This window comes from Sceloporus occidentalis, unplaced genomic scaffold (assembly GCF_023333645.1).
Source record: "Sceloporus occidentalis isolate IW3139 unplaced genomic scaffold, rSceOcc1.0.p SCAF_4, whole genome shotgun sequence".
In the NCBI taxonomy this organism is placed as follows: domain Eukaryota; kingdom Metazoa; phylum Chordata; class Lepidosauria; order Squamata; family Phrynosomatidae; genus Sceloporus; species Sceloporus occidentalis.
Window position 1 is genome coordinate 195,067,344 of NW_028316984.1, and position 15,304 is coordinate 195,082,647.

At 43.4% G+C, this 15,304-nt stretch overlaps 1 protein-coding gene across 1 annotated transcript in view; it reads left to right on the forward strand.

Moving 5' to 3' along the window:
* The window catches only part of DHRS7 (dehydrogenase/reductase 7), a 36,631-nt gene that overhangs the window by 9,458 nt on the left and 11,869 nt on the right, over positions 1-15,304 (forward strand). The window contains exon 2 of the mRNA XM_089522791.1: positions 6,408-6,560. Coding sequence (XP_089378917.1) covers positions 6,408-6,560 — 153 coding nt within the window. The remainder of the gene's footprint in view (positions 1-6,407; positions 6,561-15,304) is intronic.

A 15,304-nucleotide genomic window follows, 5' to 3' on the forward strand; every position in this document is an offset into this window, starting at 1 on the left:
CCGGGAGGGATCTGGGTAGAGACCTTGATTTTCGCCTCAACCAGGAAATGATCCGTCCACGGCAGGGGGGAAATATTAGTTATTTCCGCCCACGGATTTTCCGCATCCGAACAAAAGACCAAATCGAGAGTATTACCCGCACAATGCGTAGGACCCACAATCAGCTGGGACAGGCCCATGGCCGCCATGGTATCCATGAATTCGCGAGCTGCACCGGGTGGAACATAGCTGGCCGTGAGGGAGATGTTGAAGTCGCCCAGGACAAGTAGCCTGGGCGTCTCCAGCATCAGTTCAGCGACCAGCTGTGTCAGCTCGTTAAGGGAGTCCGTTAGCGCACGGGGTGGCCGATACACCAACAGAATCCCTAGACTGTCCCTCACTTTTAGGGTCAGGTAAATACACTCGATATAGGACGTCTGTCGGATGTGGTTCCTAGTGAGGGACACGGTGTTCCTATGTATCAAGGCCACACACCCCCCCGCCCACCTAACCTGGGCTGGTCCTTCACCGAGAACCCGGCAGGCAGGGTCTGAGCCCACACAGCATCCCCTTCAGGCCCAAGCCAGGTCTCGGTAATGCAAGCCAGATCGCAACTTTGGTCCTCCAACAGATCGTGGAGGATGTGGGACTTGTTGTTGATCGATCTGGCGTTGCACAGGAGCAGCAACAGGGTTTGTGGCACGGTTGGAGTGGCCCTCAGGTCCCTTAGGTTGGGAGGGGGACAGGAAGGAGAGATAGATATAACGCATCGATCTCACCTTCCCCTGGAACGCAAGTCCCTCCTCCCACCGCCATACCTCCCCCTGCCCCACACTACCTCAATGGGAGCTCCGCTCAAAGCGATGTTATCCCCTTCCTCCCCAGCCCATGCATCCCCCGCATCCATGACCTCCCCCCACCCTTCTCCAGCAACTTAAAGAGCAGAGGTTAGCCACGTCAGGCATCCTCTGCTCTAGGCTAACCCATAACCTCCCTAGCCCAGTAAAAACTGCGCAGCTGCGCAGCTGCGCGGTGGTAGCGCTGCGGAGGCCCGCAACGGTGCCCTTCCAGTCCGTGGGCGGCACTCCCGGGGCGGTGCGCAGTTGCGCACCTCCGACACCCCGGGAGGAGGCCGCCCGGCAGAAGCGCGGCTCTGGCTGCGGAGTCCGGCGAGGAGGCGGAGGGGGCACAGGCCCAAACACAGGAGCCTCAGCTTGGCTTGGAGCTGGCTGGTGGTAATGCAGCAGGGCAGAAGAAGCCTCAGAGGCCTTGGCCCCGCCCCCTGTCCAAGTTCCTTGCCTCAGCTGCTGCCCAGATGGTAAAGGCACAGGCACAAACACAGGAGCCTCAGCTTGGCTTGGAGCTGTAAGCTATACTTATACATTGTTGATCCCCTATTTCTTTTTTAAACTAAAATGTTTTTCTTTGTAAAAACTTTTAACCAAGTAGGCTGAGTATCGTAATCTTGCCCAAACCCTCTTTCCAGTTAATGGAGACTGCAAAACAGCTGAGCTGCTTAAATAGCCTAAAGGAACCAGATCCTGTTTGATCTGGGAAGTGAAGCATGTTCAGCCTTGGTTAATACTTGGATGGGAGACTGCCAACGAGTACCAGGTGCTGTTGGATATATCTCAAAGGAAGGAACTAGCAAAACTACCTCTGGGTATTCCTTGCCTAAGAAAACCCTATGGAGTTCATAGGCTTGCTTGCCATAAATCAACAAACAGGTGACTTGAAGGCACATACACACAATAGCTGTACAGCATGTTGCTTTCATCTTTATTGACTGAGGAGTGGCAGCAACTGTTCCAAAGTAGTTGCCAAAAACTGGGATTTAGAAATCGACAGTGTACTTTACAACTAGGACTGTGCTCATGCAACAGAGGCTTATTTGCAAGCTGAAGAAATAGCTCACCTATGTCCTGGAACAGGCCTGCTTTCTATATTGGAATTTCATAGTGGCCCCAGAACAGATGTGTTTTCTGCCCCTTGTTTTTACCTGTCCTGCACCAAGCTTAATGCCTGTAGAAACACCTTCATTCTCGGACAAAAAAGTTCCAAGATGTAGAGAATGGATTTGATCAGAGCAGTAGCATGTGCCTTTATAGTTGGTGGAATGTATATGTCAATAGACTGTATGTATGTTACATTTATATCTCACCTTTATGCTAAATTCTGCTCCAGGTGACTAAGAGCAATAATATACCAATATATACATTGTGCCGGGCAAAAGATAAATAAAAGCAAACAGTTAAATCTGGTTATTACAGCTGTGTCAATGCTTTAAATTTCTTTAAAGCATCTTTGTCACTGTACTTCTTCATAACTGCTCCAGAGGTGATTTAACTTTAAAAAAATAACAGATTTCTGAAACCATAACAAAAATATGACTCTGCAATTAAACAAGTAGTCAACCTAAGCATTCAAACAAACAAAATAGAAACAAGATATTTTACTTGCAAGCCAGTTTGGGTCCAAGGCATGTCATAATTGGCCAGCCAAGAACTGTTTTTTCTCCTATTTGGGGGAGACATGAGTTGCAGTTTCCAGCTGCCTTTAGTCATGCATCTATTGACAGGAATTTCTGTCCCATTTCTTTTTGTGTTTGTTGCAACAGAGCAACTGAGCCTTATACTCTTCTAATGAAGAAATCATAGTTTGTAAGAGTCGGAGCAGATGGGCAGAAAAAAGTAGCTCAATCCTGCATTTTTTGAAAACAGATTGAAACCCTGCTGTCCTCAAGGGCCACTCCCAAGGTGGGCCGAACAGACATGGGCAGTCCTCATGGCATGGTTTCAGGTTATGCTACAGTGCTTTTTTGTTGTTGTTGTCTTCCCACCATGCATGCGCACCATCGCATGAACATACTTCCTGTGGTCTCCCAGCAGCTCCCAAATCCTGTCCAGATGCCATCGAATTGGATGGCTGCACCTCTGATCGGCCATAGAGTCACCTGTGTGACGTTCCACCAATACAAGGCATCAGAGCATTGTGGTACTAAATGATTCATTCACAATGCACAACCTGAGAGGCTTCCCATACCCCACTTCAATCCATGCAACCCTAGTCTTGGAGACTTATGGTATATTCGTTTAGATTAACCAGGTATTCCTGTACTATCTCTTTAGTTATTCTGTGCTGAAACTCCCCTATTCTGTCCTCTGCTCCATTATCCTCAGGTTGAGTTCCCTTTGCCTTTTCTGAGAAGACTGAGGCAAAGAAAGTGTTGAGTAATTCTGCCTTTTCTCTGTCCTCTGTTAGCACTTTGCCATCTTCTCCATGTAGTGGCCCTACCGTTTCCTTCTTCTTTCTTTTGCTGTGGACAGTAGAGTAGTTCAGCAATAGAACCAATTGCCTAAAAAGATGGTGAGATTTCCTTCTCTGGAAAAGGCTGGACATCTACCTGCTGGGAATGCTCTGTCTGGAGATTTGCATTGAGCAGGGACCACGAGGCCCTTTCCAACTCTGTAATTCTGCGGGAAGGAACAGGAAGCTATATAACTGTCATTGGCGGGATACATACCTCCATTTTGTAGTGTGGGCGGCAGCAGTAGGGTTAGGGAGCGCCCACCATTCACACGCTCCCTAACCCTAGTATGTACTAGGCTAACCCTAGTACGTACTGGGAGTGAAAAATGGCGGTACCCTGTCTACATGGGCGCCGCCATTTTGACGTAACAGACACCTAGCGTCTGCATGTCCCAGCGCGCTTGTGATACCGCAAGTGCGCCATTGGCGCATTGCGTCATCACAAGCGCGCTGCAAGAAGAACCCGCTTTTTGCGGGTTCTTTTTGTTCTGCGCGGTTTGGCCGCTGCGGCTCCCTCGCGGAGCAAACCAGGGTGGAGGGAGACCGCCCTTTTTGGGTGGTTTGTATCCCGCCATTGATAGTCTTATATAAGTGATATTTGGAATCAGGTTGATCTTTAGTCTTCTTTGGTTCACTATAATGTTTCAACTTGTCTTTAGCATTGTGGGTCCCTGAAAAGCACAGTGGGATGTAGAAGACAAGAGAAGGTAGCAAGTACATGTTTGGCAAGTAGAAATTGCTTTGAGCATTGTGTACTTTCACATCTCTGGTAATTTCATATATATAAAAAATATATGCCCATGTGGTCATCAAGTATATGTTGGGAGTTTCATACTGGAAAGCTGACATTGTGCAGATAAAATCCTCACTTGTTTTAGAGGCTTCAGTCCAGAACATAATGTGTTTCAGAAGCACAGATCATAGAACAATAGTTCAAGATTGTAACTGCATTGCCCCACATGTTCCAAGAATTTCAAAATACTGTGCACAGAAAGATCTCAGTTAGGTTTGAAAAGTGTTCTCTTAGAAAGACTCAGTGCTGCTTTGCCAAGTGGTGGGTTGGATACAAACTAAGTGAAATCAACTTAGCAAAATTTAGGGGGCAAGTTACTTATGATATAATCTGGGTTTTATGCAAAATGAAGCACAATTGACCTTTCTTTATTAGTGTAGGTCAAATACTTTGAGCAAAGGGATTTGATACTGGCATGCAAAGTCCTTTTAGCAGTTTGTAATAATAACCCTTTTGAGTATTAGACCATGGTCCAAGTCTCCATTCACCCATGGAAACGCACTGGCTATGCTTGGGAGTGTCAATCTCAGCCTTAAAGGAAGGCAATGGCAAGCCTCTGAATAAAGCTTGCCAAGTAGACCCTAGGATAGGGTTGCCAGAAGTTGGCAATGAATTGAAATAACACAACAACAACAACAACAACAAGCATGGAATCAGATATCCAAAGACTCCTGCATGTGTGTGTGCAGTGCTACTGCATAGTAAGTACCATGTAAAGTATCAGGCGTGAGTCATGTGACATCACCCTTGACCAGTTAACAGCACATGCTAATTTAGCCAAGGTAAACCTTTCTGTAGGAGATCCAGAGCAAGTGCAATTGTAAAACCCACATACTTAGAAGTACTTATTAAATGTACAGTGCAATTCCTGGTGGAGGTTGACCATAGAGTCACGCTGGAGGATCTCCAGTAACTGACTGGTGAGCGGTGAGGCATCTAGAGGTTCTCCAACACTGATTCTGTGGTCAACTTCTGATGGAAATATAGTGTTTGCTGTTAACCACCGTTTCTGTTTATCCACGATAACTATGGGAACACATGGACATGGGAGTTGTCCTGGATATGCTGCCTGTAAATTAAAAATAGTGCTCAACACTGGCATTAAAGGGGCATAAAGTTTTGGTAAATGAAATTGCCTCCCTCATTGTCTAGGTAAACCTTCTTCCACTTAGGGCTATTAAAATACTTTGAGATAGGATATAGCATAGTAGTATAGATGGGAGAGTGCAAACCAATTCTAGGTGCTGTAGGCTATATTTCAGAGGAAGGAACTGGCAAAACCACCTCTAAGTATTGTTTACATAAGAAAACTCTAAAAATTCATTTTTAGCTTTACCTTCCTCACAGGATTATTGTGAGGATGTAGTATGGAAGAAGAGAGCCATGTACACCATCTTGAACTTAGTGAGAGAAAAGATGAAAACAAACAATGCCATGCTAGCTGAGACTGAGGCTTGTCATATAGAGCATTCAGTATATACCATGGTCAACCAGTTGCTGCTGGGAAGCCCATCGGTATGACATGAGAGCAGCTAATGAAATGTAATTGTAGTAAATAAATTCTGGAAACAAGTCGATCATAGAGATCTTTGTATTTCGATAAATGCAGCAAAGTCCTGTGACAGCTTGGTTTGTGCAAACTACAGTTAAAGTTAATGGAAGTATTTTGGAAGTTGCCTTGTAGACATCACCTATACTTTACTTGTTTACAGACTGAAGTTTACTTTCTTTTGTCCATGTTTTGTCCAAATAACTTTGAATCTAAAAATGTGCTTGAAACATAAAGGGTAGTATCTCTATAAAAACTCATAAGCTGGTTATCATTTTAAGCTTTTGTTGGCTGTTCTTCCAGGAATCTTATGCCATAATAGCAATAGCAAGATTTCTATACCACTTCATAGTAACTAAGCACTTTGTAAGTGGTTTACAGTCTATAAGCCAATAGCCCCCAACAAACTAAGTACTCATTTTACTGACTTATGAAAGGATGGAAGGCTGAGTCAAGCTTGGAGCCCTGGGATCGAACTCACAACGTTGTGGCTACAGTATTGGCATTTAACTACTGTGCCACCAGGACTCCTGTGCCACTAGGGCTGACATACTGTAATAAATATGATAGTCTTTAAGATGCCACAAAAGTCTTCGTTGGTGTTGGTGCAATGAATTCACCTGGCTAAAAGGTCATTGCTTGCTGGCTGTTGAAAAAATAAAACCAAGAACAAAAGTGTGCTGACATTTGTAGACACATATAGGTTCACCAACTGAAGCTGCCTTTAAAAATGTATCCCTTTAACCTGTTCTTGTGTGTGTTTTAAACTCCCAACAGAAAAAGAGCTACCTGGGAAGGTCGTCTGGGTGACCGGTGCTTCCAGTGGGATTGGAGAAGAGCTAGCTTACCAGCTTGCAAAGATTGGGTCACCACTCGCCCTCTCTGCAAGAAGAGAAAATGAACTGGAGCGAGTGAAGAAGAAGTGCCTTGGTAACACTTTACTGTTTCTAAAACTTGTATTTAAAATTTAGTAAAAATGTGAATCACCTTGTTTCCCCCCTAAGCTTTAGATTCTTCTTTACTAGTTGTTAAGTAACTCTACACCCAGAGTTACCTAATGGTTGCACAGTACAGTCTTTTAGTGAATTGTGACATTGTGACACCATGTGTATGTACACCAGTGCATGAGAATGCATGACACTATATGTGCAGTTCCATTTTTGCAACTTTAAACTTTAAACTGAATCTGGTTGGTCCTCATTGGACAAAAATGTCCAACCTGTTCTTGCGCATGCATTAGAAATGAACAGAACTCCAACCCATGTATTTTGCAGTATTTTTAATTTTTTAAAAAAAATGGAGGTACATCTTTTGGTTTATTCATAATAATAATAATAATATGTTTTATTTATAGACCGCTATTCCGCGATGATCATAGCGGTGTACAGTAAAATCATCGTTAGCAGTACTGCTTCCATCTGTGTGGGAGAGGGATGAAGAGAATGTGTATATGTGTACAGACATATACAGAGGTCCACATCGAATTACTAGAGTAGCCCCATTGATATGGGCGCATTTAAGTAATCCTTCAGTTACCATTCAGTAGTTGATTCAGTGCATATACTTTATTTGGGAATAGCAACTGGATTATTTTAGGCCATAGCTATGCATCTGTTTTTTCAGTGTCCAGTGGTGCCGTTCATAAAATAACAGTGTTCATAAAATTGTTTTGTAGCCTTTAATGGTTTAGAAATAGCAGTAGGAGGATGACATTAACCATATCTACCTTGCATTCTTTAATACGTGGGTTGCCCATTGCTTGACTAAAGTGCTGTTTTGCACTTGAAATGAGCATTTTCTTCAGGACTGGCATTAAACAGCTAGGTGTTCTTGGGTGTTTATCCAGTTTGAAGCCAATGCTGATAATGGAATTTTTTCCTTAGAAATGTAACTCCATTGGCCAATAAGACAAACTCCAAAGTCCATATTAGCACAATACCTTAATTACGCGAAGCAAAATTGTGCAAAAGAATGAGCAAACTTTTAAGCAAACTCTTCATCAGCTTGCCCAGATATGTTGAATGAAAATACCATAAAGGGAAAAAAAGTCTGTCTTGAAAGAGATATTCACAATGCAAAGTTTGGAAATAACAAGAATAGCATCTTATGTGAATTTGTGGGTGGAAGGGATGAATAGCAAGGAAAACAATTTCACTTTTAACTTACTTTTAACTTTTATGAGTCCAGTGCTTTTTGGCAGGGATGGGAATGATGAAGACGAGCTTTAACTCATTAGCTCATCATTCTTCTGGACTTATTTGTGATCAGAGATAAGGAGCTATTTAAAGCCTGGGGGGATGTTGCAATACAGTGGGCTCCCTTTTGCTGTCTTGGAAGGTTTTGCATGGAGTAGGAGCTTTTCTTTGCAGACTGCCTGTGGTTTTAAAAAGTAAAGAGAACAATTACTGTAATGAATATAGTGGCGTCCCCACCCCTGGTGTCACCTGGTACGGGGGGGGGGGGGGTTATGTTGGGAGGGCAGTGGCAGCCAAAAGGGCATGCAGGGCCCTCTCTTTTGGTGCAGCAGCAGAGGTCTCCTTGTGAGGAGGCCGCCACCATTGTGGCAAAACTGAGAGGGCCTTCTCCTTTCAGATGGTAGCAGGGGGGTGTCCTCTTGAGGAGGACTCTGCCGCCACCACAAGCCGGGAGTGGTGCAGTGGGAGCAGGGCCTGACCGGATGTCACTCTCTTTCTGGGGTGTTACCTGGTGTGGTCCACACACCCAGCAGCCCCTAGTGAGGCCACTGAATGATTAATACAGCAAGCTGTCCCCCATCACTAAAAGAAACAGATTTGATTTTTGACTTGATTAACAATTGATAAATAAAAAGTCCACCCACACTCTTAACACGAAGTAGTAAACTGCACTAGCTGTATGACAGAAGCAAAGTGATAAGTAAGGCTCATACCCCAATTTCCCTCTGACTTATTCAGGGCAGTATGCATGGAATTAGCCTGTCATATTATTGGAACAGCCAAGGGAAGGTAGGCCAGGCTGAATTAGAGCTTATCAAAATGTGAGTTTTTTGGCCAGGTAGAGTGGGGAATGGAAAGAATATTGGTCATCATTCATTTCCTGGGCAAAAATGTTACTTGATTTCTAGGAAATCTAGTTGAGAAGAATAAAATTCTTATGATTCTAACACAGCGGCAACAATTTTGTGCAGTTTTTGAGTGCTAGTCATGTTAAGGAAAAAGCAACATGGGATATACATGGAAAGAAATAAAACATGTATGTGAGAGTCAGGGTGACTCAGCAGAAGCAATTAAGAGCCACACAGGTGTAGAAGGTAATGGAATTAAAAAGTCCTGAATGCCAAGGACAGAAGTGCAAAGTGAATAATTGAACACACCTGAGAATTGTTAAGTGGTCAAGGCTGAGATGATGAAATCATTAATTGTGGGTTGAAACAAGAGAACCAATGAGAATGGATGTACACGCCCACTGGGTGGAAACTGACAAGAGTGGGTGGTATGATCCAAGGACTATAATAATGGCTATGAATCCCAATGTATTGTGTGGGTAGTAGCAGTGGATAGTAGTAGTGAGGAGTATTGTTGTATTGGAGTTATGTTGGATAGTTTTGGAGCTGTATATAGTAGAATAAAGTAGATCTTTTATATAAGACTACTGAGTTGTCTGGTGTCTTGAGTGAAGAGACAAGAGCCAGCTGGATCCTGAAGAAGTGGGAAGACTTCTGTGGAAGCAAGAGTGAGAAGGCTTGGAGAGTTTGTCAGGGTCTTCAGCCTATTCTCTGTAACTCTGCTGCTTTAGAGCAAAGCTTTAACCACTGGCCAAAACTGGTCAGCGCCGGTGCGTAACAAGGTGGTGAGTTCGAGCCAGAGGTGAAGAAGAGCTACAACTCCCATCATCCCTGACAAGTCATAACATCCTAGAATGTTTTGGGAACTGTTGTATGTAAAAATACACTTGGGTTGTTTGCATGAAAATTGCAGGGTGAGGGAACTGCAAAACGACACACTTTTTGTGTAAGCAACAGTCTTAATAATAATAATAATAATAATAAATTTTATTTGTATGCCGCCCTTCCTTCGATCAGGGCGGCTCACAACAGTAAAAACAAACAATTTTAAAATACAGATCAATAAAAATTACCATAAAAAATACAATAAAAACATCCAATACACAATAAGCAGCTTAAATCCAAACAATAGGAAAAAAAAAGTCAAAAGAAAACCCCATGACCCAACCTCTTGGCCACGAAAAGAGGAGGGAGGCCCGCAGGATATCTATTCGGGGAATGCCTGTTGAAATAGGAAGGTTTTTAAGTCCTTCCTAAATTGGGCCAGGGTGGTAGACGAGCGGAGCTCTATGGGCAGCTCATTCCAAAGGGCTGGGGCAGCTGTGGAAAACGTCCTCCGCGAAGTGGAGGCTAACCTAGCCCCAGGCACCTTCAGTAGCTGCTGCCCAGTCGATCTGAGGGTGCGAGGCGGAATATACGGGGAGAGGCGGTCCTTTAGGTATCCTGGGCCCAAGCCTTTTAGGGCTTTATAGGTAATTACCAACGCCTTATATTGAGCTCGGAAACGGATGGGCAGCCAATGGAGGTCCTTTAAGACCGGTGTTATATGGCTGGTCCTGGGAGCACCAGTGACCAGCCGGGCTGCCATGTTCTGCACCATCTGCAGTTTCCGAGTTTGGTATAAGGGTTGCCCCATGTAGAGTACGTTGCAGAAATCCAATCTCGAAGTTACCAGAGCGTGTACAACAGTTTCTAGGTCCCTCTGGGCCAGGTATGGGCGCAGCTGGTGAATCAGCCGAAGCTGATAACAGGTGCTCCTGACCGTTGCACTCACCTGAGCAGTCAGGTGAAGCGACGAATCAAGGAGCACCCCCAGACTGCGCACGGAGTCCTTCACAGGGAGCGTGACCCCGTTCAGGACAGGTGGAACCACCGCCATTCCCGGACCAGGAGAACCTACCACAAGTACCTCCGTTTTCTCTGGATTCAGCTTGAGTTGCATTCTCCCCATTTGGAAACAGCAATTTTTTCAGCAAAAAATGTCCCCACCCCCATGAAACTCCATGTTTTCATGCCACCCCCCCCCCCCCCCCCATGAAGTTCTGTACAAGTGTTATCCAAAAGGAAATTTACCAATTTCTGGTTGCTGTAAAAGCCCATTTTTATGCTAAAACAAGGTATGCGCCTCCTTTTCGTAAAGAACTGTGCTTTCTTGAAGCTTCCCAGGGCGTGTAGACATTGTTTCAGCATGAAAGTGGGTTTTTTTTCTAATATAAAATAAAATTTGGTGGGGACTCCAAGATGTGTGAAAAAAAGGTTAGGGGGCTGTGTTCCCTGCCATGTAGTACATACTTTTAACTGGCAACCAACTTATTTCAGATCTTCAGCTATTTCCCCTTTAGGGTTAAGGAAATTCATCTAAACAGTAGTGTCGCATAGATGTTCTGTTAATCCAGTTTATCCTTTCGCCCACTTCTCTGAAAACATTGCCAAATAGGGCATAGGGCAGAACTAAGCTTTGACAATGAAGAAAATCTGGGGGTTATCAGTTGCCAGTCTGTGTGACAAAACCGGTGTTCTACATCATGTTTGTTCAACATCAGAAGGAAACAAGGTTCATGCTTCTCTTGTGGAGAAAGATATAATCATTAACTAATACATTATATGTTGTTCAGGACTTGTTGTAGCTTATGTAGAGGAGGGGTCAGGGCCAGATGGATCAACTGTATTTGAAAATCATTGCAGTACTTTACCTAGGGTAGCAGAAACCCATTTAAAACAAGGCAAGGATATAGCTGTAGCATTAGCTGTTAGGGCTGTCAGTTAACCACATTATTCATATTAGATTTTGCTGTGTAGCTAAGATTCATAGAATCATAGAGTTGGAAGAGACCACAAGGGCTATCCAGTCCAATCCCCTGCCATGCAGGAACTCATAATCAAAGCATCTCCCAACAGATGGCCATCCAGCCTCTGCTTAAAGACTTCCAAAGAAGGAGACTCCACAACACTCTGAGGAAGAGTATTCCACTATCGAATAGCTCTTATCCTCAGGACATCCTTACTAATGTTGAGCTGGAATCTCTTTTCCTGTAGCTTGCATCCATTGTTCCAGGTCCTGTTCTCTGGAGCAGCAGAAAACAAGCTTGCTCCATGCTCAGTATGACATCCCTTCAAATATCATATCACTTCTTAACCTTTTCTTCTCCAGGCTAAACATACCCAGCTCCCTAAGTCTCTTCTCATAGGGCATAGTCTCCAGTCCCTTCACCATTTTGGTCACCCTCATTTGGACACACTCAAAATTCTCAACACCCTTTTTGAATTGCCATGCCCAGAACTGGACACAGTATTTCAGGCGAGGCCTGACCAAAGCAGAATAGAGTGGCACTATTACTTCCCTTGATTTAGACACTATACTTTTATTGTTGCAGCCTAGAATCATTTTGGCCTTTTTAGCTGCCACATCATACTGTTGACTCATGTTCAACCTGTGCTCTACTAGAACTCCTAGATCCCTTTCACATATACTTTTGTCAAGCCAAAGTGTTCCCCATCTTATATCTATGCATTTCATTTTTCCAACTAAGTGCACTTATCCTACATTTTTCCTTGCTGAAATTCATTTGGCCCAGCTTTCTAATCTATTAAGGTTATTTTGAACCCTTCTCCTCGGGGGTATTAGCTACTCCTCCTAATTTGGTGTCATCTGCAAATTTGATAACCATGTCCTTGATTCTTTCATCCAAGACTGATGACCTATTTATTACCTGGTTCCATGGCAATCATTTAACACCTTAACCCTAATCCAGAGCTGAGCATTAGATTCTTTCACCAGATTTTCCTTTCCTGCCTTACATTTTGTCATTATAGGAAGAGATGCAGACAGGTTTGTATGGAATAGTGTTGTTAGCTGCGTTTGAGTTGACCTCAACTCATGGTGACACTGTGAATGAAACATTTCCAGGCCCCTCTGTCCTCCACCTCTCTACTGAAATGACATCAAAGCCAGCACAGTTGTTGTTAAACACCAAAGAGCTTGAGTACTACTTTCCACACTACTTCTAAGTCCATTTATAACACTATGCCCTTTTGTTGTTGTTAGCTGCTTTCAATTTGACCTCTACTCATGGCAACCCTGTGAATGAGACATCTCCAATCCCCCCTATCCTCTACCTCCCTGCTTAAGCGCTGTATGCTCAGGCCCATGGTCTCCCTGAGTCCATCCATCTGGCATGCATCTTTTTCTCTTCCTGCTACCCTCTACCTTTCCCAGCATTATTATCTTTTCTAATGGGTCATGCCTCCTCATGATGTGGCCAAAGTAAACAGCATCAGTTTAGTCATCTTGGCTTCCAGGAACAGTTCGGGTTTGATTTGTTCTAAGACCCAATTGATTGTCTTTTAGATTGTCCATAGTATCGTCAGAACTCTTCTTTAGAACCACATCTCAAATGAATTAATTTTTTTCCTCTTTGCTTAGGAGCCCTGGTGGCACAGTAGTTAACTGCCTGTACTGCAGCCACTCACTCACAAACCATATGTTTGCGAGTTCAGTACCAGCGAAAGGGCTCAAGCTCGATTCAGGCTTGCATCCTTCCGAGGAGGTGGCTAAAATGAGTACCCAGATTGTTGGGGGCAATTAGCTTTTACTTTGTAAACTGCTTAGGGAGTGCTTAAGTGCACTGATAAGCGGTATAGAAATGTACTTGCTATTGCTTTCTCCACTGTCCAGCTCTCATATCTGTACGTGATAATGGGGAATATAATGGCTTGCATGATTCTAACTTTATCTTCGGCTGTATATCTTTACACTTTAGGCTAGTTTTTTCATAGCTGCCTTTCCCATTACTAATCTTCTTCTGATTTCTTGACTGTAGTTTTTGTTCTGATCAATATTTGATCCAAGGTATGGGAAAGCTTTAACTATTTTGATTTCCTCATTGTCTAGGTTGAATTTATGTATTTCTTCTGTGATCATTATTTTTGTTTTCTTTAAGTTTAATATTAGGTCTGCCTTTGTGCTTTCTCCTTTGATTTTCTTTAGTGATTGTTCCAAGTTGTGATGTTTTCCATTAGTAATATGGTGTTTTCTGCATATCTAAGATTGTTGATGTTCCTTCCTCTTATCTTCACTATTCCTTCTTCCATGTCTAAACCTGTTGTATGTATGACAACCACATTTTGGAGTTGCTGAAGAAAAGCTTAAGGCTGTTTGAATTATTTCATTAAACCAGTACCAAATCTTGGAAGAGGAGCAACATGGATGGCCATCTGTTGTGGACACTGGGATTGTCTATTCCTGCATGGCAAGTGGGTGGACTGTATCACCCTTGGGGCCTCTTCCAACTCTAGGATGCTAGAAGCTAATTTCTCTGTACTGAAAACTGGTTCATGGACTTTTATGGTATTTGTTTTATCCAGTGCCTTCTATGTCTGGAATACATCAGAATGGTGGTTGCCTGTGAGCTAAGCAGCTTCCTAGTAGAGTTCATACAGTTATTACAAACAGTGATTATTGCAAGGACATAAAGTTTCACCCACCCCCACACACACTCTTCTCTATCATTAAATAAAATTCCCCTGGGAAACAGAACTCTTATGATGGTAATTCACTGAGACCAATCTGCTAAGACACGCCACTGCCAAGGTTCAGAGATTCCTTATATGTGTAAATATCTCAAGGCATGCCCAGCTTTTCACAAGTGTTGGCAGAGCACACTTGTTAGTGCTACTTGTGCCTTTTGCTGCAACTTGTATTTATAGTGTTGGTATTTTAGTTTTAAGGTAAGGGATAAGTGGATATATAATTTTTAGTTATGTATGTATTATGTATTTATATATGTATTCTGTTGTAACCCGCCTTGATCCTTATGGAAAGGCGGCATATAAATAAAACCTGTTGTTGTTGTTTTTGTTGTTGTTGTTGTTACACTGTTCAACTATTTGGCCATATATGGGAAGCAGAATTTATATGGGGAGAATGGTGCACAGAGACAATAATTTCTCCACTTTGCCTTCTCCACCTAGTTGGTTGGTGCTGAGAAACACTGGAGGGTGCACTGATGAGGACACTGAAAAAAGGATTGCAAGACACAAAGACAAGATTATGCAAGAGTGTAGCTACACACTGCAGTGGAAGATATGGGACAAATGTGTGTGTTGTTTTGAGAGAATGAGGAAGCAATAGGGACAGCAAACATGGCCATGGCCACACTAGCCTAAGAAGCATGCATTGCTTTTTTTGGCCATATGATACCAGTATTCTACCCTAGACCTGCTACTCTTTCCTCCTGTGGTTCTCATGGGCAAAAAGGGGCTCATGTCTGTTCCAGATGGCTTGGGGTCAGGATATTTGAGGTGTCAGGCTTGTAAATCAATTAGGTTGGCAAGCAGAAGAATCAGAGTCTGCCGTGGGTGGGTGCAGATGCAGCCACTTTACTTCTTCCTGGCGGACTGTGTTTCCATTAATCCAGTTGGAACAGCCCATGCTGCACATCAGTTCCCCAGATATTTATCTCAATTTGCAGAAGTGGGCTATAATTCATGTTGCTGTAAAAGTTACTAATATGGCTACCCCTTTGGAAATACACACACACACACACACACAATTTAGCCCATTGTTAGCCGAGGTCTTGTTGTGTACAAGACAATTTAACATTTAATGTCTAGCATGATGTCTTGCAGTCAG